The sequence below is a fragment of the Panulirus ornatus genome, chromosome 5 (genome assembly GCF_036320965.1).
Source record: "Panulirus ornatus isolate Po-2019 chromosome 5, ASM3632096v1, whole genome shotgun sequence".
NCBI lineage: Eukaryota > Metazoa > Arthropoda > Malacostraca > Decapoda > Palinuridae > Panulirus > Panulirus ornatus.
The window spans coordinates 10,360,762-10,385,761 of NC_092228.1; the positions used below are offsets into that span (position 1 = coordinate 10,360,762).

The 25,000-nt window shown below is 47.2% G+C and overlaps 1 protein-coding gene across 2 annotated transcripts in view; it reads right to left on the minus strand.

The window, feature by feature from the left end:
* for (cGMP-dependent protein kinase for) overlaps positions 1 to 19,661 on the minus strand; it is a 123,994-nt gene extending 104,333 nt beyond the window's left edge. For both annotated transcript variants that reach the window (XM_071661314.1, XM_071661304.1), the window contains exons 1-3: positions 19,604 to 19,661; positions 19,180 to 19,293; positions 16,721 to 16,826 (exon numbers count right to left, since the gene is read on the minus strand). In XM_071661314.1, coding sequence (XP_071517415.1) covers positions 16,721 to 16,826; positions 19,180 to 19,293; positions 19,604 to 19,646 — 263 coding nt within the window. In that variant the 5' untranslated portion in view covers positions 19,647 to 19,661. The remainder of the gene's footprint in view (positions 1 to 16,720; positions 16,827 to 19,179; positions 19,294 to 19,603) is intronic.
* Positions 19,662 to 25,000: the final 5,339 nt, after the last annotated feature.

Below are 25,000 nucleotides of genomic sequence, written 5' to 3' on the forward strand. Positions count from 1 at the left end.
ATATATATATATATATATGTCATATATATATATGTCATATATATATGACACAAATTTAAATACACAAGAACCAAAATCTACATTCTTGAGTACACAAGGCGAGAGAGAAAGAGAGAGAGAGAGAGAGAGAGAGAGAGAGAGAGAGAGAGAGAGAGAGAGAGAGAGAGAGAGAGAGAGAGAGAGAGAGAGGCAATAAGACAATATAGGTGGTACGAGGAGCAAAGTGAACTACTGCCGACAACCACGACGTACCAGGGAGAGCATTATGAACCCGTCTGGCACAGCTGCTTCCCGTGGATTCCTCGCGAAGACCTGCTACGCGAGGATCGACCGTTATGGTACCTCCTCCTAACCTCGAACAGCGGAGCAGTGGGATTTTTTTTCCCCCTTCCCCCCTCCATCTTTCCCTCCTCCTGCTGTAACCTCTCTACCCTTTTAAGAGTCAGGTCTACACACACACACACACACACACACACACACACACTATTGCGGAACCCTGATCTAGTTTCTTCATTCTTTCTCTCTCTCTCTCGGTCTCTCACTTTTTCCCTTTTCACCCCAAGACGATCTTGACCGGGGCACGTCCTGCCCGTGCCGTGTCTGTCACCATGTACACATGAAATAAAGGACAACGTGGACAGTAGTTTGCACTACTGCCAACAACCATACGGCAGTACGAATGGCAATTTGGGCCACCACAGCCAAGTTATGATAAATAGGCATAAGCCCAAATCACTGCCGCAAAAACAGAAAAAAATGGTGAAGAGCCAAGCGAAATACACACTCACACACGGTGCGTGGATCAATGCCTTCTTTCAAAAGATAAACTCTCACGGGCTCGGTGACGCGAGCTTGCGTACAAAATTCCGTGATCTGAGCTTGCGTATCTATGCGTATCAACGTGCGTATCAACAACGGATGACAAATTAATCTATGGGCAACAGTTTGAGGAACCATTTTTTGATACTCTCTCTCACTCTACGGTATGCCTCACGAGAGCCACATACACACACAGGGGGAGCGTATATGGGGGTCTTAGCATTACCTTCAACACCTGAGGTGTGGTGGTCGTGGTTGTAACACCTGAGTTGTGGTGGTTGTGGTTGTAACACCTGAGGTGTGGTGGTCGTGGTTGTAACACCTGAGGTGTGGTGGTTGTGGTTGTAACACCTGAGGTGTGGTGGTTGTGGTTGTAACACCTGAGGTGTGGTGGTTGTGGTTGTAACACCTGAGGTGTGGTGGTTGTGGTTGTAACACCTGAGGTGTGGTGGTTGTGGTTGTAACACCTGAGGTGTGGTGGTTGTGGTTGTAACACCTGAGGTGTGGTGGTCGTGGTTGTAACACCTGAGGTGTGGTGGTCGTGGTTGTACAGGGTGTCATTTTCTCGGGTGCTGGTTATAGGTCGACCTTGACGGCCTTAAATGAGCCTGGCAGCTGATAAGCCTAAGGCCAAATTAACCAACCAACCAAACCAACCCAAACTGGACGCGAGTGATAAGGGCTTTAAAGCTAGCGGGAAATATGGGGTTATGCAATGCAGGATTAATAAGATAAAGACTAAAATACGACAGAGAAAATTTCAGCTTTGTACATGGGGGTCCAGACTCTGGCCTTACTTTTCAATGAGACACATTCATAAAAGCCGAGTCTTTTTATCACAAAGCTCAAAGTGTAATTACATTAAACTGATTCTCCGTAAATAACTTTTAAGTCTTAACAAAAGAAAATATCAATCTAGATGAACGTGTTCACCGAACCTGTGATGAGAGCTATCGAAAACCATCGCCCTATGAAGCCACACTCACCCTTCACCCTGTGATGAGAACTATCGAAAACCATCGCCCTATGAAGCCACACTCACACTTCACCCTGTGATGAGAGCTATCGAAAACCATCGCCCTATGAAACCACACTCACACTTCACCGCGCACGGCCGTAGCCTGCAGACCGAAACAGACCACAACAATAATGTCATTTCGACGTTAATATTGGGAATGAGGTGAACGACCACTCCTCGGGGACGTCAGTCCAGATTTCCATGGGAACCTGTTGTTCTAAAAACATTCTTCCTCGCTTCAGAATAATCAGTATTGCGTTTCGCAACTCTAATGGTGTGTCAGCATCCAATTTATCTGCTACATACACATTCAACGTCAAAGTCAGTTCCTCGGTTATGATAACATTCCACTGAATGTAAAAACCCAACGAAACTAGTGACACGAATTCCTTCGAAATTCATATGTTTAAACAGTCACGTTCGTACGGTTAAACCCTTGAGTACAACGGTGCCGCCCATCGAGATAATGGCTTTGACTTTTGACCCGCTCAAGGGGGTCGTTCCATCGTGCCCGAGTACTTAAAACAAAAAGAAAAAGACTGGTAATCTACCGTCAGGTAAAAAGAGTGAGTACTTACCCCAACCAGTGTTTCGTGTGGAGGACATCTGGTCGATCAGCGACCCAAACATGGACCAGTGGCCCTAGACTCGGACACCCTAATTGTTACCAAATGAGTCCGATGTCCATGGGAAGTGCTGGTCAAAAACACGGTTATCGTTAATCAATTAATGGTACATTAACTCTTAATGAAACAGACGATTACGAACTGGGTGCTCCCAGGCAGCCACGAACGCGCGGCCATACTCCCTTCCTCCACCCCACCTGACCGGGGCTTCGAATCTACCCCATTATCATTCCGCAATCCACAAAACATCGGATAAGAAAAAAAAGACTTCGAAGATTCCAAAAGAAACCGGAATTCTTGAGGAGTCGCGCATTCCCGGTGGGTGAACGTGTGACTCCAGGGTAACCAGTCCCGGCACCGCCAGAAGGGGGGGACATTGTGTTTACACTCTGAAGGTCGCGAGCTAAATGCCAACGGCAGTTCTGGGGCGACGATGCCGGCGGGCGACCCCTCCCTGAGGCCAACCAGGACACAATGGTACGTAGGTCTGTACCGCCCGCCGCCGCGGGCAGAAGTCCTGGGCCGAGCCTGAATTTCCCGGGACGCGCATTGGTCGAGCAATGCACGACAGAAAGCTGTGTTTGCCTCTTAACTGTCGGGAAGCAGTACACGCGAGTGCACAGGGAGAGACAGACAACGGAGGGCCCACTGGCTATCTATTTTGAACTTCAATCTATCTATTCCTACTCTACAGACAACGGAGGACCCGCTGGCTATCTATTTTGAACTTCAATCTATCTATTCCTACTCTACAGACAACGGAGGACCCGCTGGCTATCTATCTTGAACTTGAATCTATCTATTCCTATTCTAAGAGGATCAGGGAAGGACTGAACCGCCGGAAAACGTATGCCTGTGACATGAAGCTGCAGCGGATCACCTGATGAAAGTATTCGATGCTTTAAAGCGATCTAATAGTATAAATTCTTAGGTCTGATGTGTGTAACAGCCTTAGAGCTTAACCCTCAAAAGACAGATGATGAGTCTGCCTACCAACGTGCAACAACAACAATAGCTGGGAATACTGAGCTAGTAACTGGAGGGAGGGTCACAAAATGAACCAGCTGACACCTACGCGTTTTCCACCCCTGTAGAAGAAAGCTTCTCGACCCGCAGAACTGCTCAGGCCAGTAGCACAGCCAAGGCCTTCACCTTCAGGGGTAAAAAAGAATGAATACTGAAGGAAGTTCTTAACTCCTCTACTTTGCTTTCATAAAGGTCAACTTAATGAATGAATTCATAATGAATGAAGCCCTTGCTATGTGCTCGGGGGGGAACGAACCCATCTGGTTGAACGAAGGAATTCAACTGTATTGGATAATTATCGTACTTTTTTTTTTTCTTTCATTCGGGTGTACGTGACTACCTCTGATGGCGAACGAACTTTAAATTTTTTCCCATTTTCTTTCATAACCAACCGCCATATGGTTATATATATATATATATATATATATATATATATATATATATATATATATATATATATATATATATATATATATATATATTTTTTTTTTTTTTTTTTTTTTATACTTTGTCGCTGTCTCCCGCGTTTGCGAGGTAGCGCAAGGAAACAGACGAAAGAAATGGCCCCCCCCCCCATACACATGTATATACATACGTCCACACACGCAAATATACATACCTACACAGCTTTCCATGGTTTACCCCAGACGCTTTACGTCTTGATTCAATCCACTGACAGCACGTCAACCCCGGTATACCACATTGCTCCAATTCACTCTATTCCTTGCCCTCCTTTCACCCTCCTGCAAGTTCAGGCCCCGATCACACAAAATCTTTTTCACTCCATCTTTCCACCTCCAATTTGGTCTCCCTCTTCTCCTCGTTCCCTCCACCTCCGACACATATATCCTCTTGGTCAACCTTTCCTCACTCATTCTCTCCATGTGCCCAAACCATTTCAAAACACCCTCTTCTGCTCTCTCAACCACGCTCTTTTTATTTCCACACATCTCTCTCACCCTTACGTTACTTACTCGATCAAACCACCTCACACCGCACAATGTCCTCAGACATCTCATTTCCAGCACATCCATCCTCCTGCGCACAACTCTATCCATAGCCCACGCCTCGCAACCATACAACATTGTTGGAACCACTATTCCTTCAAACATACCCATTTTTGCTTTCCGAGATAATGTTCTCGACTTCCACACATTCTTCAAGGCTCCCAGAATTTTCGCCCCCTCCCCCACCCTATGGTCCACTTCTGCTTCCATGGTTCCATCCGCTGCCAGCTCCACTCCCAGATATCTAAAACACTTCACTTCCTCCAGTTTTTCTCCATTCAAACTCACCTCCCAATTTACTTGACCCTCAACCCTACTGTACCTAATAACCTTGCTCTTATTCACATTTACTCTTAACTTTCTTCTTCCACACACTTTATCAAACTCCGTCACCAGCTTCTGCAGTTTCTCACATGAATCAGCCACCAGCGCTGTATCATCAGCGAACAACAACTGACTCACTTCCCAAGCTCTCTCATCCCCAACAGACTTCATACTTGCCCCTCTTTCCAAAACTCTTGCCTTTACCTCCCTAACAACCCCATCCATAAACAAATTAAACAACCATGGAGACATCACACACCCCTGAGAACCAATCACTTTCCTCTCTTCCTACACGTACACATGCCTTACATCCTCGATAAAAACTTTTCACTGCTTCTAACAACTTGCCTCCCACACCATATATTCTTAATACCTTCCACAGAGCATCACATATATATATATATATATATATATATATATATATATATATATATATATATATATATATATATATATATATATATATATATAATATAAATATATATATATATATATATATATATATATATATATATATATATATATATATATATATATATATATATATATATATGACACAAGATGACACGAACGCTTTCGTGTTGCATTTTCCTGAATCCAGTTTTCATCAGTGGTTCATCCGCATACGTATATGTATACAGACCTTAATGGAATATATCTTGTGTACATTAAATAATCTAACACACTCATATTTCATCCCCTTTTACTAACGTGTATCAAAGCAAATGCCAAATAATAGGTCACTCTCCCCTAAGACATCGGACGAGAAATTACAAATTTGGAGAACACGAAAGAAATGGTCTTACAAAGACAACGTATCATTTCTGAAGTTTGAAGCGGATTGTGAAACTTTCAATTTTAAAGCTGCAATTCAATATATTCGAAAGAATAAATCAAATAATAATTACAGGGGTCATAATAATTGTTATCAGGTTAAAAGCCATCTATTTTTTTTATATGTAAAAGCCATCTATTTTTTTAATATGTAAAAGCCATCTATTTTTTTTAATATGTATTATGTTCGAGTATTATAGTTTCTCTTGTGTATAGCGTAAGTCTATATGAATTTATATAGAGCCTTCGGCACTGAGTCGAATCAAATACTTCAGAGTACGAAGACAAGAACTCACTCTGATTCTTTTCTTCCTCCTCCTCCTCCTCCTGAATATACAATTTCTTCCTCTCCTGAATATACAATTTCTTCCCCTCCTGAAGATACAATTTCTTCCCCTCCTGAAGATACAATTTCTTCCCCCTCCTGAAGATACGATTTCTTCCCCTGCTGAAGATACAATTTCTTCCCCCTCCTGAAGATACAATTTCTTCCCCTCCTGAAGATACGATTTCTTCCCCCTCCTGAAGATACGATTTCTTCCCCCTCCTGAAGATACGATTTCTTCCCCTCCTGAAGATACGATTTCTTCCCCCTCCTGAATATACGATTTCTTCCCCTCCTGAAGATACGATTTCTTCCCCCTGCTGAAGATACAATTTCTTCCCCTCCTGAAGATACAATTTCTTCCCCCTGCTGAAGATACAATTTCTTCCCCTCCTGAAGATACGATTTCTTCCCCTCCTGAAGATACAATTTCTTCCCCCTGCTGAAGATACAATTTCTTCCCCTCCTGAAGATACGATTTCTTCCCCTCCTGAAGATACGATTTCTTTCCCCTGATGAAGATGCCAATCATCGAGAAAATCACATCTTTTCCTGCGAGACGATAATTCCAGCAATAAACATACACAATGATGAAGCAATGAAAACCTCATTTTTTTTTTTTTCGGGATGGAACCGAATACTGTAAAATGATAATGAACTGATCGCTACATCCATCATTGTCAGGCATCAAATCCATACGACGTCTGAAGCACTCAAGATCGCGAAGGAGTTCAATTCTTAACATTTTCTCACTTGCTCACTCGTATATACAAGCTTGGAGAGATGGATCGTGTAGGCCCGCTCGTCGCCTGCCTGCCTGCAAACTTGCGTGGCCACTTTTCAAGTACAACAGGATCGAGTCTGACCTAACATGTGTGACAGGCTCTCCCCTGGCAATGTAACCAAGACTTCGGTAATATCGCTGTCAGGCACGATCCTTGAACAGCACGACGGTAAGAACCTTAGACACGGCGCGATGGTACTACGATCCTTGAGGACGACGGTACGATCCTTCAGCACGGCGCGCTGGTACGATCCTTGAGCACGATAGTACGATCCTTGAGCACGATGGTACGATCCTTAGGTACGGCGCGATGGTACGATCCTTCAGCACGGCGCGATGGTACGATCCTTGAGCGCGATGGTACGATCCTTGAGCACGATGGTACGATCCTTAGGTACGGCGCGATGGTACGATCCTTCAGCACGGCGCGATGGTACGATCCTTGAGCACGGCGCGATGGTAAGATCCTTAAGCACGGCGCGATGGTACGATCCTTGAGCACGATAGCACGATCCTTAAGCACGGCGCGATGGTACGATCCTTGAGCACGATGGTACGATCTTTAAGCACGGCAAGCGAGACGATCCTTGAACAGGGCGTGCGGAACGATCCTTAAGCACGGCGCGCCGGTGCGATCCCTGAGCACGATGGTACGATCTTTAGGCAGAGCGCACGGAACGGTCCTTGAGCACGGGACGATCCACGAAGACCATAGTATACGATCGCTGAGCACGACGGTAAGACCCCCTGCGTGTGATGACACAGCCTTGCCTTCGACCAGACCCTTAGTGGTCGATCTTTATACCCTCGGCAATAATCATGGCCTCCTGGGCTACCCACGACCTATGGCCATGCATCGCCCAAGACCTGTCCGTCTCTGTCATAACCTTCGTCATAAAAATGAGGGAACCTTTACCCTGTGGTAAGCTCAACCAATGGGACATCGCTAAACCTCTTACGAACATGGACACACACACACACACAGACACACACAAAAGTTTATAGATATTGCAAACATAGTAGCATGTGCGCACGCACAAGCACGGATGAAAACACCCACCTACCCACACCCACCCACCCACACACACCTAACACGACACAAGAGCGAGACAAAGACCACGTCTTCCTAACCTAATACACCTACAGCATCATCACCCTACCGACACAAGAGCGAGACAAAGACCACGTCTTCCTAACCTAATACACCTACAGCATCATCACCCTACCGACACCTACGCTACACCTGCGCCATCATCACCCTACTGACACCCAGGCTACACACACCCGTGCCACCCTGCTGACACCACAGTGTACCACCACCACAATTATAAAACCCTACCACCAGAGCACAACAAAGCGTCGAGCCAGCAGCCCGGACAGACCACGAGCCTAACCCATGAACTCTGATCTAAATCTACAATCGTTTCCTTTCACCTACATTGAGACGGAGTTTTGTAATGCACAGCGACCCGTAACACGTGACAAAAATAGGAACGACCAGTTAAACTATATTACACACCTTTTTTCTAAAATGCACTGACGAAAATCACTGGAAGGTTTTGCTTGTATTCCAATATAATACACTGACGTATTGTTCCTGTAACTACGTGTGGGTTGCACTATGACAAGACTACAGTTATGAAGCTACTACTACTATTAATACTACTGCTACTATTACTATTACTACTACTGCTACTACTGCTAATAATGATACAGAAGCCAAAGATAAGCATCGTAACATTCAACTTGCTGTCTTCATCTGTGTCCGGCTTCGCAAGGCTGTCCTGCTCGTTCTCCCATGCATCAAGCAAGAAGGAAGAGGAGGAGGAGGAAGAGGAAGAGGAGGAGGAGGAGGAGGAGGAGGAGGAGGAAGAGGAGGAGGAGGAGGAGGAGGAGGAGGAGGAGGGAGGGAGGCTCTTCCCAAAATCAAAATATACCACCTCGTAAAATAAATCATATTCCTCCAGGTCCGGGTCTGACTGTTGCTGGCGGTGTTGGCAAGACCAAGGGGTCGGAGAAATCACTTACGCACGCACACACATACCCACCTCAGAGAGGTCGTGAACTAATTTCATAAGTGAGATGACAGACAGAATGTGTATCACATGAACTGCTACAAAGACCGGGCCCAAAAGTCAAACCTCTTCATAGCTTTCAAGGGAATAAAAGAAGGGGGGAAAAATATATATATATATATATCTTCACCAGCCTGTAATGGTCAAGTCACTGGCATTTAAACTAAGCCTACTAGGCGATTTCTCCCAGGTCCTTGAAGAGTGAGTTGAGGGAGGGAGGGCGGTGGTTTGATTGGCTGTCTGTGGTCGACATCTATGAGATGCCCTAAAACGTAAGTGATTATCATCACTACACTGGATGGATGGATGGATGGCTGGCTGGTGGGTTGGTTGATGGGGCTGAAGGCCCATAAACTACCTGGGCTTTCAAATCAAGGCGGCCGTCGATGTCAAGATAAGGCTAAAATCTTTCTTTGAATCTTTAGAACCTGCGATCATTTTTCTTCGGGATAATTTCAAGGACCGTAGGCACTGACACTCAGCATTGAGGCCCATGTATTACTTGATGCTTGTGGTGGGGTCGTGGGGGCGGCGCAGGAGGGGGTTAGACCTTGACTCCCGGGAGGACCCACCCCCTTAGCGAAGGACACATTAACCCAGATTGTCTAGATGTAGTACACAAGTTTAGTCTTAGTGAGGTAGATGCTGAGGTCTCCTCAAACACAGCCCTCCAAGGACCCCTCCTGTAGGTGGGGGAAGTTGTACCTTGTTACTAGGTGCGGGGCGCGGGTCACACGGCCGTCTGTGTTAAGCCTGGGTGCACGAGATAGGATATCTTTACTATCTTATCTGTAATCCTGCCAGGACCCCCTTTCTTGGAAGGGCCTTGGAGTTACTCCCATGGCTCCCTTTTTTCCCCCCAAGGAGCTCGGCCAACTCTTAAGGCCTGCGTTACTTCCAGTAGCAGGAAGTGATGGACTCGTCCTCTGGAGTGAGAAGCCTTTTGACGAGAGTGCACTCAACGATGATACAGCCCAGCCGAAGGTGAATTTTCCCTCGCTCTGTAACCTCGGGTAGGCGAAGTCCGGTAACCACCCTGGATTGGGTACGTATGTATGCGTCTGTGCAAGCGCACACACACACACGTGTGCATATGTGCTCGTGAATCTCTGTACATACTCACAAGCGAATGCATGCAAGCGTGCATGGGCGTTTCCATTTAACACACCACGTTCATAAAGGTTGCCAGACCAGCGAGCCAGCTCTAATAAAAGAAATGAGAAGGGGAAAAAAAAAAAAAAAGATCGAGTCATATCATCCCATTTCATCTTCACCATTTACGACCAACAAGGCCACCAATTACAGCTTCAGAGGACATCAGTGCAGAGCAAAGCCACCAACACAGTACGAAGCTTGGAGGAAGGGAATGGGTGAGGGAGGTTACCGTTTCCCCTTCCTCCTCCTCCCTCGACACACATCAGGTGTAGGAACCGTCTGTGCCATATGCCACTACTGGCGTTCCTCTGTAGATGAAAGACCCCCACCCTCCCTCAACACAGCGACATTAGAGGATTGTAGGGCTTTCGTGTGTACTTTAAAACCTCGTCGATTCTGTAATGTTAACACGTGAAGATAATCCTCCTTAAGAGATCAATTTCACTCCCAACATCGAAATCGTCGAAACATTTATATCCATGAACGACCTCGTCTATTTTTCGCCCCTTCTCCTTTTTTTAAACTGCGACCCGGCGAACGCCGAAGCTGCCCGTACATGAAGCTGACTAAAAGTACAAAATTCAAGAAGCTTTATCACTGTATCAGGTAAAGCGAGTGTCCAAATTACAGTAAACATCATGCTCTTCGAACAGTAAACTGGAAGAGATGAGCAGTGCGTGTGGGATGTCAAACAACACACCCAGGTTTCTAGACATTAAGAAACTCATTGAAACTTTCTGCTCTCGATGGTAACAAAGCTCTGGTTTACGTAACCAAAAAAGAGTCAATAAAGCTCTGGCCTACCTCTTCATCAAGACATAATAATGCTCAGGTCTAACTCCTCCATGACGACCTAATAATGCCTAACCCTGCCTCCACATCAAGACATAATAATGCTCAGTCCTGCCTCTCCATCAAGTCATAATAATGCTCAGTCCTGCCTCTCATCACGACATCATAATGCTCAGTCCTGCCTCTCCATCAAGTCATAATAATGCTCAGTCCTGCCCCTCCATCACGACACAATACGGCTCAGTCTTGCCTCTCCATCAAGTCGTAATAAGGCCCAGTCCTGCCTCTCCGTCACGACATAATAAGGCTCAGTCCTGCCTTTCCGTCACGACATAATAATGCTCAGGCCTAACTTCTCCATCAAGACATAATAATGCTCGATCCTTCCTTTCCATCACAGGTTATACCATCTTACACAAGTCAGACTCTTGGTCGAGTGGGAGACAAAGGTAAGCGGTCCGTGAGGTGAGGCCCCGCGTGCGCCCGCTCACGTAACTGTCCAAGGTCGGGAGGCACACGGCGGCGGCAGACCCCTCGCCCAGGGACAAGATTGTCCCAGCCCTGGGAACCGCCTAGCTCCCTCGGGGCTCCTCCTGCTGTACCAGCTCTGGGAACTGCCCCCACCACTGCCTTGAGGTTCTAGTGCCCCCCTCCTGCGCCCTGGGATATACCTCGCCTTCTCAGAGGCACCGTGCAGTCCCAGCTCTGAAAAATGCCTCGTTACTGTCGCAGCCCCTGGGAACTGCCTCGTTCTCAAAAGGGCTTGTCCTATCGCAGACCTGGGAAAACTAACTTGCCGTCTCAGGGCTCCTCCCAGCTCTGGGAAACTGCCTCGTTCCCTCAGGGCTTGTTGCGCTGTCTCAGCCCTGGGAACCGCTTCTCAAAACCTCGGGGCTCGTATTCGAAGACATTTTTTTTCTCCCTCCTTCGGGGTCTGCGGTTGAGGGTGATGTGACACCAGACGTGCCGAGGTTACCTGCGGATCCTCGCCAGGTACCGTATCTTAACCACAACGGTACACGGTACAGCTACATCGTACCGCCAAACCCAACGCCCGTCACTACGCCGTACCACTACGTGCACAAACCAGCCACTTTATTTTCTTCTTTTTGGAAGAAGAGAGGGAGGGGATTTGGAAAGGCGGGAGGGTAGTGGGGAGCACGTCTACCCTCCAGGGGAACTGGACGACCCTGCCCTTTGCCAGTGGGGTTGAAGACCCCCACTTCGGCAAGACTAAGCCGCCCCCCCAACACACCCCCAACAAGCCCCCCCCACACACACACGGTGGAGCAGCATGACGTGTGCACGGTAGCTGACCCACCCAGCGAACGTGGGAAAAAGGGGGTGGGGGTTAAGACGCAACCAATGGCTTTACAGATCTGAATTCACGGTCCAACACCAATCCCCTCGTACCATATTACGACGATGGTTCACATACTGAACATACGGTGAGCTGTATCTGCTTGCTGACATACGAATGCCTATAGAAGGTACTGTCACCCCGTGTACAAAGTGGCGAGCAACCCGTGTGTCTAAACGAGTGCCTGTGCAACGCACCGCTCCCTCTACCATAGTACACGAGGCGAACAAGCTGTGTGGACACATGGAAGCCCGTGGCAGCTGCATCTTTCCACTCCCGGAGCCCGGGAACGTCCACCGTATGCAGACTAGTTCCGGGTCACACTTGAGACTCCCACTGAGCTCACTGGTTCGGTCCCCCTGAGAGCGACGGTAAGGCTCTGGAGACCGAAGGCTCGACCCCCGTCCTGGGTACGAGGACCTGCCTCAAGAAGGTCAAAGCCACAGAGGCCAGGTCATCATACCCATGGGTCGTACCGTCGCGGCATGAGAGGGTAACTTGTGAGATGAGACGTTCATAATAGTAGGGTTGGGGGGGCTCCCAGCTCAGCACAAATTAGCTCATTTCTCTCCTCTCTCTCTCTCTCTCTCTCTCTCTCTCTCTCTCTCTCTCTCTCTCTCTCTCTCTCTCTCTCACTCTCTCTCTCTCTCTCACACACACTGGGTCTTACCAGTGTGCCATACCACAACTCCCCTCCCCCACCAGGTGGGTCACACCCACACCGTCTCGTCGTCCGCACCAAGTCTACTACCGGCTGAAGGGGACACGCGGGCGGGAAAAAAAGGTGAAAGAGAAAAAAATCTTCCACAAGTCTGCCGACCATTCTGCCTACAGCAAGGAGACAACTGCTCTTGTTACGTGAGTGTGTGTGTGTGTGTGTGTGTGTTATGGGGAGAGACTTTTACCCATGCGATGTCCCGTCTCTTACCTTTATATATCAGTACCGTCTCATTCCTCCTGAATCTTTAAGACAGGCATATCCCAGCTTAGGCGTGTGCGTGTGTGTGTGTGTGTGTGTGTGTTCGGCAAACACATGGAAACACATGAATCAAGCGAACACCGAGATAATAAACCCTTACCACCACAAGGACTTCGGTTAACATGATGAAGGCATCAGCAGCTCCCTCCACCACCCTTCCCCTGCGCTGGTGCTGAAAAACTGACCACCGCCACAACAATACTGCCAGCTCTATACAAGAAGCCGTCTGTGAGAGGCCGTCTGTGAGAAGCCGTCTGTGAGAGGCCGTCTGTGAGAGGCCGTCAGCGAGAAGCTGTCTGTGAGAGGCCGTCTGTTAGAGGCCGTCTGTGAGAAGCCGTCTGTGAGAGGCCGTCTGTGAGAAGCCGTCAGCGAGAAGTCGTCAGCGAGAGGCCGTCTGTGGGAGGCCGTCTGTTAGAGGCCGTCTGTGAGAAGCAGTCAGCGAGAAGCTGTCTGTGAGAGGCCGTCTGTGAGAAGCCGTCTGTGAGAGGCCGTCTGTGAGAGGCCGTCAGCGAGAAGCCGTCTGTGAGAGGCCGTCTGTGAGAGGCCGTCAGCGAGAAGCCGTCTGTGAGAAGCAGTCTGTGACGCCAGAGAACAAATATCAAGGCGCCTTCCTTCGCTGTAATGAAAACGAAAGTAATTATGGCATCCTACCCCCAACCAACTAGTTTTTACGAACGGCAACCAATTACACTGAGAAAAAAAAAAAGAAGGAGGTTGGTGGAAGAGAATTCGACACTGCAGACGAGAGAGAGAGAGAGAGAGAGGAAAATTACACCCAGCGGGCTGTCATGTACGAAGCCTCGGCGGCTGCTGGGGGATCGAAACCAACCATCCCAATGTGATTGTAAGACACGTCACGTTATTCCTGCCCCCCCCCCCCAAACCTCGCTCGCTCCTGTAGGTGGCTCCTGCCTCGCCCCGCTCGCCCCCCGGCCTGACCTTTGCTTCAGGAAGATTAATCAAAGTTTTATCGATGGTTTTAGACGTGAGTCGGGTTGCCTGAGGAGGGAGGGACGCCCGGGCGCAGGCAAGGGGGTAAGGGAGGGTGCTGCCGCAAGACAATATGCCGGCCGTGCCGCCAAGGCCAGAGAGAGAGAGAGAGAGAGAGAGAGAGAGAGAGAGAGAGAGAGAGAGAGAGAGAGAGAGAGAGAGAGAGAGAGATGGTTCCTAAGACGTAAATATGAAGTTTCTATCATGCATCACTCTCAACTCATCATACTTAAGACGGTGTGTCCAGAGACAGACTAACACAGACGTTCATGAACAATGTCCCGCATTTAGTGTTGTGTCGTGGCAGAACGGATCAAAAACTGATGACAATGATCAAAGACTAAGGCGTGCGTGCCGAGTAAGCAGAGAGGACGGTGAGTGGTTCCAAGTTAAGGTGGGTCTGCGGTGTGTCATGTCACCGTGGCTGTTTAATCTTGCTACTCATTCCGGCAAACCCTACAGTCTGACCTATGCTACGAAATCAGGAGAGGATCAGACCCGAGGCTGACGCCACGACCGACATGAGGGATCGTACGTCTGCCATCAAAAGGACAGGGGTCGTACCGTGAGGTGGGATCGTTGGCGTCGTGCTCAAGGGGGCTCGGGTGAGGAAAAGACCAGCGTTATCACGTGGTCCTCAGCCCCTCCTACTACAAGGCCAGCCAGGCCTAACCTAACCACCACCACCTACACGGGGACCCACCTCCATCCAAATTAACGGCAGGGTTAACGTTAGCGTACGCAAAAAAAGAGAAAAAAAAATGTCTCGTAAATACAAATCGGTTTGCCTTTGGGTTAAGCTTATGAAAGTTATAAAAAAACTGTTAATCCTTCCGGTATACAAACACACACACACACACACACACACACACATATATATATATATATATATATATATATATATATATATATATATATATATATATATATATATATATATAAACTCTAGACCCCACTGGTGTGGTTCCAGTAACTTAGTGGCTATGCTCTCCTCCGGAGCTGGGTAAGGTGGGCTCCTTAAGGGCGACAAGATCCTGAATGTCGCTATACTCTAAAAAAAAAAATTCCTTTGACGTTACTACAACCTCGCTTGAAGATATTTTCACGCTTATATATATATATATATATATATATATATATATATATATATATATATATATATATATATATATATATATATATATTCTTTTCTTTTCTTTTAAACTATTTGCCATTTCCCGCGTTAGCGAGGTAGCGTTAAGAACAGAGGACTGGGCCTTTTTTGGAATATCCTCACCTGGCCCCCTCTCTGTTCCTTCTTTTGGAAAATTAAAAAAAAAAAAAAAAAAAAAAAAAAACGAGAGGGGAGGATTTCCAGCCCCCCGCTCCCTCCCCTTTTAGTCGCCTTCTACGACACGCAGGGAATACGTGGGAAGTATTCTTAATCCCCTATCCCCAGGGATAGGGGATTAAGAAAATATATATATATATATATATATATATATATATATATATATATATATATATATATATAAATATAAATATAAATATATATATATATACATATACATAAATATATATATATATATATATATATATATATATATATATATATATATATATATATATATATATATATATATATATATATATATATATTGCCGTATTTGTCTTCAGTTGGGTTCACGCATTTCATTTACGCTTTACGCACATGTCTACGGGCCACGCACACCGGTTTTAACTACTACTACTACTACTACTACTACTACTACTACTACTACTACTACTACTATAGACATCCTCATTCTAACCTGGCTTACCATAATCATATGAGGACATACAATCAAACACATAAACGTCTGTGACAAGTGAAAATACTACAAGGTTGTTGCATTATCTCTTACAACAGTACGTTTAGGTAACTTAACCAAGCACCGTTCTTGTATCTTGAAGTCAAACACGTGTACGACTAACGGAGAAATAAATAAATCATATATCATAAATATATGTATATAACTTAAATCTTATACACCTACAAGTATGGTACTACATGTATAAATACATATAAGCCCATTTTCTATGCTTGCCTTATCTTAAGTGTGTGTGTTTGAGGTCTAAGCAATGGTAATTTTGCTTGTGTGTTTGGCCTGGCAGGTGCATGTACTTATGAATGTAATCAACGTGTAGGCCTTTGCACTTTAGACATCGGTGTACATACGGTTGAATGTACAATCTTGTCTTACCTCTGGTACAACTATGAAACGTGTGGCGGGTACATTTTCAAGATGTATGTGTTTGTGTACATAAGAATGGCTGGTGAAATGTGTGATAAAAGCTCTGTACAATGTACTGCTACCCGTGTACAGGCGGTGAACAATCTGCGTGTACACACTAATGCCTGTACAACCTACCACAACCCCGAGTATCGTACAAGTGGCAAGCTCTGTGTATACACGAAGGCCTGTACAACCCACCTCTACCCTTAGTACAAGTGGTGAACTGGGTGAAGTGTGTGTGTGTGTGTGTGTGTGTGTGTGTGTGTGTGTGTGTGTGTGTGTGTGTGTGTGTGCGCCTGTACAATGTACCCTCCCGTGATACACACAGATGTACAAGCGGCGGCCACGTACCTCTTGAGGAAGTTGGTGTACTCGGCCTGGCGGATGAGCCCCGTGCGCATCATGATGGTCTGGAAACACTTGCGGTCGATGGCATACAACTTGCATCCCGTCGCGGCTGTGCGGAGGCAGGGAGGGAGGAGGTAGAGAACGCTTTAATATCACACCATAAATAATACAACTATCTATCTATCTATCTATTAATATCACACCATAAATAATACAGCTATCTATCTACCTACCTATCTATCTATCTATCTATCTATCTATCTATCTATCTATCTATCTATCTATATATATATATATATATATATATATATATATATATATATATATATATATATTCCTATGAGTCCACGGGGAAAATGAAACACGAAAAGTTCCCAAGTGCACTTTCGTGTAATAATCACATCATCAGGGGAGACACAAGAGAGAAATATAACAGTCATTTGATATACATCGAAGAGACGAAGCTAGGACGCCATTTGGTAAACATGTGACGGTCCAAAACATACAACATACAACGAGCGTTCATAAACTTATCGTTTTACAAATCTTAGCAACAATAAAGTTATCTAATTTGTATAGACCATCACTAATATTAAGATTTTAATGTGTCTTGTTTGTGATGGTGAGCATTTTTCTCTGCTAAAACGTTTGAACTCTTTTTTTCCGAGTTGGTTAATTACGAACGTAAAAAGTCCATCATTTCATTCCGTCCAACGCACCTAGAATTTCATCGGGTCCTGGAGTGCATAATCTGCCACACCTGTCACTGCAGTTAGGCACACTGCTCTCTTGTCCAGATCTGGTAATAGATCTTCCCATACTTTCAAAGTCTAAATCTAAGGCTTTATCCACCCCCTTCCCCTCCATCTCTCCTCCGCAGCAGACCATATATAAACTCAGCATCCTTCGCCACTCCCCAGTAATCTAAATTCTCTCATGCGTATCGATACCAAGGGTCCGGGGGAATTATTTCTGGCCTGATCACAGGACTGGTGTTGCCTGAGCCCCCACGCTCCAGAGGGTAGTGCCGGGGGGGACAAAACCTAACCGGTATGGCGAGCGACCTGGAGAAAAAGGCCATCATTGGTTCGTGCTTCTGCTCTGAGGCGTCCAGCGCCATCTCCACCCTGCTATGCTACGATCATTTGCTTAATTCTATGCGAGACCCGGATCTTTCAAAAGCCTCTCAGATCCACCATTACGATCCGAATGTATAGATATATGTGGCATCTCTAATCTGAATCCTCATTTCTCATCACACCTGACTCCTTGTTGTTTTCTATTGTCATTTAACTTTCGTCTGTTAGTAAGAAGCAGAATCTCCATCGGTGGCCTTCTTAAAGAGCCGAGGTGTCTTTACCTGCCAAGCTTTCCATGAAAATGATACTGAAAACGGCATGTTGCAGTCTTTGGGGAAAACACTGTCTGGGGTTCCTGTCCTGGTGCCCAGCGGAACTCGTGCTCCTTCACTGCTTAAGTCTTTCCGAGTGACCCATTGTAAAGATGCAACAATTAACCTTTCCATGAGTTATTCATTTTTTTTTCTTCTCTGGATTCCATTAAATTTTCCTCTGGTCGCTCATAAACTTCGCATTGTCTTCCTAACTTTCGGTGTCGTCTGTATAAATCTTACCAGCCTCTTCCTTCCATCTCTTCGTCTAAGGTCAGGTACCTTTCATCTAAGCAATGCAGAAGCAAACACGGTTCCCTGTGGAACCCCTTAGGCAGAGAAGCTTCGAACGCCCACGCAGCTCCGCAGACGGAATTCCATCGTGTCCCGAAGCTGAGTTCTCTCTCTTTCTCTCATCATCTCTTCCCGTCGTTATTTTTTTTTTCCCCAGCATCTTCGACATCAGTGATGCCGTTCACGTTGACTAAATACGCAGCCACTGATATCATCTATATTTCTTGTCGTAATTGCCGACTCATAATGATACGTCAGCATTACGTGTGAGAGGGAGCTGGAAGGTCCAGGAAGGACTTGGCTATACACAGTAAACTGTGGTAGTAAAAGAATCTGTACGAATCAGCGACGCCGGCGCTGGCCTTAAATTCGTCTCTCATTAATCACTCAACGAAAACTGATTCAATCACTAATCTACCCGACACTTTCACCTGGACTTGCTGCAGCCTCTTGAAACGTGAGGTAGGCGTGGCTCTACGAGTAGGAGACGGAGTGTAGCTCCTTCATACCTGGAGCTGGTCTTGTGACCAAAGCTTTGATTACCCCAACAACGGGGACCAAACACGTACGTAAGTTATTATACACGTAAATATTAAATAAAAAAACCTATAACTATGCCAAAGGAAAGGATGTTTACAGGAATATTAGCATACAGGGTCACGATTTGTGAAAGGGAGAGTCAGTGGAACAGACCTGATCCACATCCTGAAGGGTGACCTGCGCGGTGTCAAGAGTGGACTGCACTTACGAACAGTGAGGGGGAGGAGGGTGTGCTTACCTTTTATGGTGGCAGTCCGCTTGCAGTTGTAGAGGATGGCGAGCTCGCCGAAGACCTTGCCCGGAGACATATAACATAGCACCTTGCCCTCCTTGCTGACCTCCACGCGGCCCTCTGAGGAAGAAAAGAAAGGCCAAGGGTTATTCCTTCCGTGAGGCAGATACACACAGTGAAGTACACACCTTACAAACACCAATGACTTCCTGAAAATCTTAATGGATAGAGCCACTCTTAGAAGAATACAAAAAAAAAATCTTTCAAGTCAATTTAGAAATAATAATATCAAGCAGTCATTAATCAATACCAAAACTTTCTATAAACAACACTTGACAATTGCGTCCAAGTGTCGACAGCTTATCAGTTATGGGTCAGGCTCAGTTAGGTGGAGAAGACTCCTAAAGTACCTCAATAAATGCGTACTCACCGACTACGATGGTACCAGCTCTCCCACACGAGGCACTGCTCATCTACTCGAAACTCCACTCCCATCACCTGCCGTTTCAACCTCAATCTAAAACTCAACATACATTCGTCTTGCAGAACCTCACCTTCCACCTGACACTCATCAAAACGCCTTCACACCCCCAGAGGCATTACTGACAACTGCCACTGGTGTGTTCGTATACCCACAATTTTCCCTAAACCTCTCGCGCGCGAAGCACATAATCCCGAACTCATTGCGTAATCCACCCTCAAAGTCTTTGCTTCTATCTAATCCCAACAACCCCTCCATTGCTCTCGGCGATAAGAAGCACAACAACTGAACAATCTACCAGTACCCTCACCCGTTTCCTGGCTTCGCGCGCGAACCAACCGCTTTGAATCAACCAAGAATGCCACCATCCTCCTCCTTCTTCTCCATATACCACAAACTCGACTGACTACCGATATTCCTTTTCATCATCTACCCACAACAGAGCAAAAACCTCAACGGTAAACAACTTCAACTCTCAGACAAATCGTAAAAAAAAGAAAGAATTTACAAAAATATCTACAAAATACTGACAGACTATGACTAAGCCTCGAGCTCAGGCCGCAACCACAACTAACTCGAGCGAAGGTTCCTCAAGCTGTCAAGGACACGTCTCACGCTCGGCCAAAGATCTAAAGTCATCCATAATGTGCTGATAATACAGAAAAGGTCACTAGACGAGCGACAACGTCTGGGAGGAGGGAGGGAGGGAGTATAAACACAAACCGCGCCAAGTGAGGCTGGATGACTAGGAGGAGGGTTGGGTGATGAGAAGGCGATGATGGTGGGAGGCAGTAGTAATGACTCTATATGAGTTCCCCCTTCCTCCCCCTTTTTTTTTTTTCTCCTCCCAAGACCAGAAGCAATGTCTCTCTCTCTCTCTCTCTCTCTCTCTCTCTCTGTCTCTCTCTCTCTCTCTCTCTCTCTCTCCAACCCCTTGCCTCTGGCCATGGCACAGACGGACGCCACGAGATCACGCCTGAGATCCCTTACCTCACCGGAGCCTCCCGAGTGATCCAATCCCACTGTGCACTACGAGTCGCCAACACCGTTCTCTCCCGCCTCTCCAAGACGCACTTTCCGGCACCCGATATCGTAACGAGATACCGAACCGGCGCATCTGACGAGGCCGTGTCCACTGGGCACCCTCTGGATGAATCACACCCCCCCTTTTCATATCGAGGTCCACAGGGGTTTCATATCGCCTGCGATGAAACACTGCATCTGAGCCCCCCAGTAACGTCCGTCGTTAGCGCTAATCGTACAGGGATCCAATTGATTTTTACGGGTCCAATTCAACAACCTGACCAGGGAGGTAATTACCACCTCGCATCCCCGTGTTTACGGAGCAAGAAACTCTGGTGTCTTGAGAGACCACACTAACAAGTTTTAGTGTGCGTGTGTGTGTGTGTGTGTGTGTGTGTGTGTGTGTGTGTGTGTGTGTGTGCGCGCGCTCTCTCTCTACACCAGGGGTACTTGGGTGGGTTTGAAGTCACAGGGACCCGCCTGGGAGAGGACCGAACCAAGGAGGAAGCATGGGTGATGACCTGGCGCCTGGGGGGAGGGCAACACACACACACACACACACACACACACACACACACACACACACACACACACTCCATGTTTTACTGACCGTTGCTCCCATATGTTGGGGGTCACGCTGTCGAGTCCTCTCCTCCCCGCCCTTTACACACACCACCTCCTCCTCCCTCATCATGCCAAGTGGAAGCATCCTCCTCCTCCCTCATCATGCCAAGTGGAAGCCTCCTCCTCCTCCCTCATCATGCCAAGTGGAAGCCTCCTCCTCCTCCCTCATCATGCCAAGTGGAAGCCTCCTCCTCCTCCCTCATCATGCCAAGTGGAAGCCTCCTCCTCCTCCCTCATCATGCCAAGTGGAAGCCTCCTCCTCCTCCCTCATCATGCCAAGTGGAAGCCTCCTCCTCCTCCCTCATCATGCCAAGTGGAAACCTCCTCCTCCTCCTCCCCTCTCGAGTCAATATCCCGGTCGTGGTCTACGACAAATCGCTCTCCCCGCGAGATGAATTACGAACGTAAAATTCCACACCTGGCCGTTGTGCTGGGGTCACTACTGGTCGATGCGAACGGCAGGAGGAGGAGGAGGAGGAGGAGGAGGAGAGAGGAGGAGAGAGAGAGAGAGAGAGAGAGAGAGAGAGAGAGAGAGAGAGAGAGAGAGAGAGAGAGAGAGAGAGAGAGAGAGAGAGACCCAGATCCTAACTTAACCCGACTTGTCAGGTCAGGTTTCTGACCGGGTGGAATCGAGCAAGGTTATTGCCACAGCGCGATCGATCGGCTGCCGATACTCCGAGGCGAGATCGGGCATTATGCAGATCAGATGTTGACGTGCAAACGTACACACAATATCGGAATTCTTAGCTTGAAGTTGGGGAAATACAGCAAAACGAAACAGCGACACAAATAAAAACATGATTTACATATTCATGCAGACATGTATATTAACATATACGAATAATACTCATTCAAATAATAACTATCAACGCACGCGCAATGGGTTGGCTTCAGTAATGTATATAATCAAACACCTGTACTGTCGCAAGGAGAGGCAGGGAGCATACACCCTCTCTCTCTCTCTCGCGCGCGCGCCCACTCCACCATATACGAAGCCAGTATCATGTTGTTCTATTAACACAATACCTGGTCCGACTGTTTTTGCCGGCTGTCCCGCATGACTCAGCCCCGCCCTGCTCACCCCCCGTGCGCAAAGGCAACTAACCAACGGGGGAGTCCCTTCGAAGCCCTTACTATACAGGCACAGGTCAAGTGGGGGTCCCTACGAAGCCCTTTACGTAAAAGAACCAGACGCACCTTATAAGGGACGCTGGAGTGGTCTTCCGTGGTAGGCCATAGTAACGTTCCTTCTATCATTATTACCAATATTACCCCAAGACTCTCCGGGAGGGTTGCAGAGTTTACTACAAGACCCTCCTTCTCTGAAAAGGGGTTCTGGTATTACTACAAGAGCTTCGGATCATGAGCAGTCTCGTGTATTCTAAAGCACAAATTCATTTCTAGATGACTGACACCTTCACCAACCATACATACAATTAACAATCAATTATTCTTTCTTTTTTTTATTGGTAGACTGTTACGAAGATCTATTTCCAAAGAAGCTCAAAAACATCCCGACAGCCACAGACTTCTCTTGTGTACAGAGGACCAAATACCCAACACCCACACAGACACAGACACACAAGAACCATTACCAGTCCTGCAGATGTGGCACGATTGGTAGCGCCAGCCAGTCTCCCGGTATAAGATCCTGCAAGGGTTGCAAAACCACGCTCTATTTACTCTGCAGGAGCCTTCGAGGAGTACTTTCGAAATCTCCATCCGCTGGAGAATGGAGTCACTAGCCTTTAACCCACTTTATTACCATTCTCTCCACTCCTCTCCTCCTCCTCTCGTCAGTTTAGAGTCAGTCTGTCGTCCCTTCAGTTACCAGGATAATAAATCAAGCCGCGCCTCCCCTCTCCCTCCTTCCCTCTAGCCAGGGGGTCACTATTTTACTAATGTTTATGTTCCATTCAAACAATCGTCTTTTGTATTCTTGCTACCCCGCAGGACCCGCTTCTTGTTGACGAAGCCGAGCAGACCGTCGAGTTTGTCAACATAAAAGGTCAACGAAAAACAACTTCCACTTACAAACGCAAACAAACCAGCACAAGTGAGTGGAATTAACGGGACGAGTCACACACACACACACACACACACACACACACACACACACACACACACACACACACACTATCTACACCACACAGTGACCCACAGAGGGTGAAAAAAGAGGAGGGGGGACGGGGGCTTTTAAATGAGTCATTAAAAAGGGACTTGTGGGGGTGAAGACGATGTTAAGCTTCTTGAACACACCTTTATCTACACCTGGTACAAGGACCATCACTGTTTCCTCCCCCCACTCGTCCTCCTCCTTCTCCTACTGACGGTACCAGCCATCCACGTACGGTACGGTACCAATGCACAGGTACTCCTCCCGCTGTACCATACACGAATATAACTCTTTGACTACAGGTGTACACACACGGGGGCTGTATGGTCTGTCCCTCACCAGAGGGGCACCATACTTAACCTCACGACGACAACATTACGGTCACCGTAATCCAATGACAGAGACGACATCTTCCGTCGCAGTCTGCCTTCCCAACACGCTGTACCGCCCGCCTCACTCCCAGGGCATCCCTCACGTGAGACGATCTATAGGGCGACCTGAGGGGGGAGGAGGTAGGAATTCCCGTGTCCTGATGACCGACACGTCCCACCGCTAATGTCCTTCGGCTCGTGAGGGAACGCTACCGCGACAGGAACCTCTCAAGGAACGACTCTCCCTGCACACGATTAAGGACGCCCTGGTTAAAAGACCGCACCGTTCTCTACCGCGCCCTGCGGTAAGTGACCTTCCGCCACACAGGTATCAGTGTGCGACTGTCATTTTTGGGGAATGACTCTTGTGGCATTTTCATGGACGGACGGGCGGTGGGACAGATAGACAGACAGGCACACACACACAACACACACACACACACACACACACACACACACACACACACACACACACACACACACACACAGACACATACACACAGACACAAACACACAGATACAAGAATACAAACAAGGACAAAACCTACGTCAGTCAATCACACACAAGCCTCAACAGAGGTGTAGGCAGGTGTACAGCAGGCCACAAGCCAGCCAGATGGTCGATGGGGACGAAGGGGTTCGTTCTCCCCTCCCTCCCGCGCGATTCTCCTGACGGAGGCGACCCACTACCCCAGATCTGGCTCTCAACCCCCGAAACACCCTTCCCACGACCACGCCCACTAACTCTGACATTCTTCGGGTCTAAGACGTTACCTACACACACACGTTTGATTCCCACCGCTTCGGTAAACAGCTCGAAAAAAGAAAGAAAAAAAATAATAATTGGCAAAAGGTCACTTACATCCCTTAAGTTTTAAGTAAATCAACACTTAACTATTCCCTCTGACATATACCCAGTTCTAATTATACTTCGAGAATGCCCAAGAGTATTCCGCTATCATGCTCCCGTCCGCAACCCACCGCGATGGACTCTGATCTCTATGCCTTCTAGCCGTTGGGGTCGATTTCCAATAGTCTGGAGCAGGTACAGAGGGATGTAGTTCCTGGGCAATTTGGAGTCGGCACATCAGGTGAGAGCGGACGGGGAGAGGGAGGGGCGCGCGGCGGCCTTGAGCAGCAAGGGAGGGGCGTGGTCTCCACCGCCACCAATACTGTTGCTACTTCTCCCTGCCAGTGCCTCCTCCTACCTCC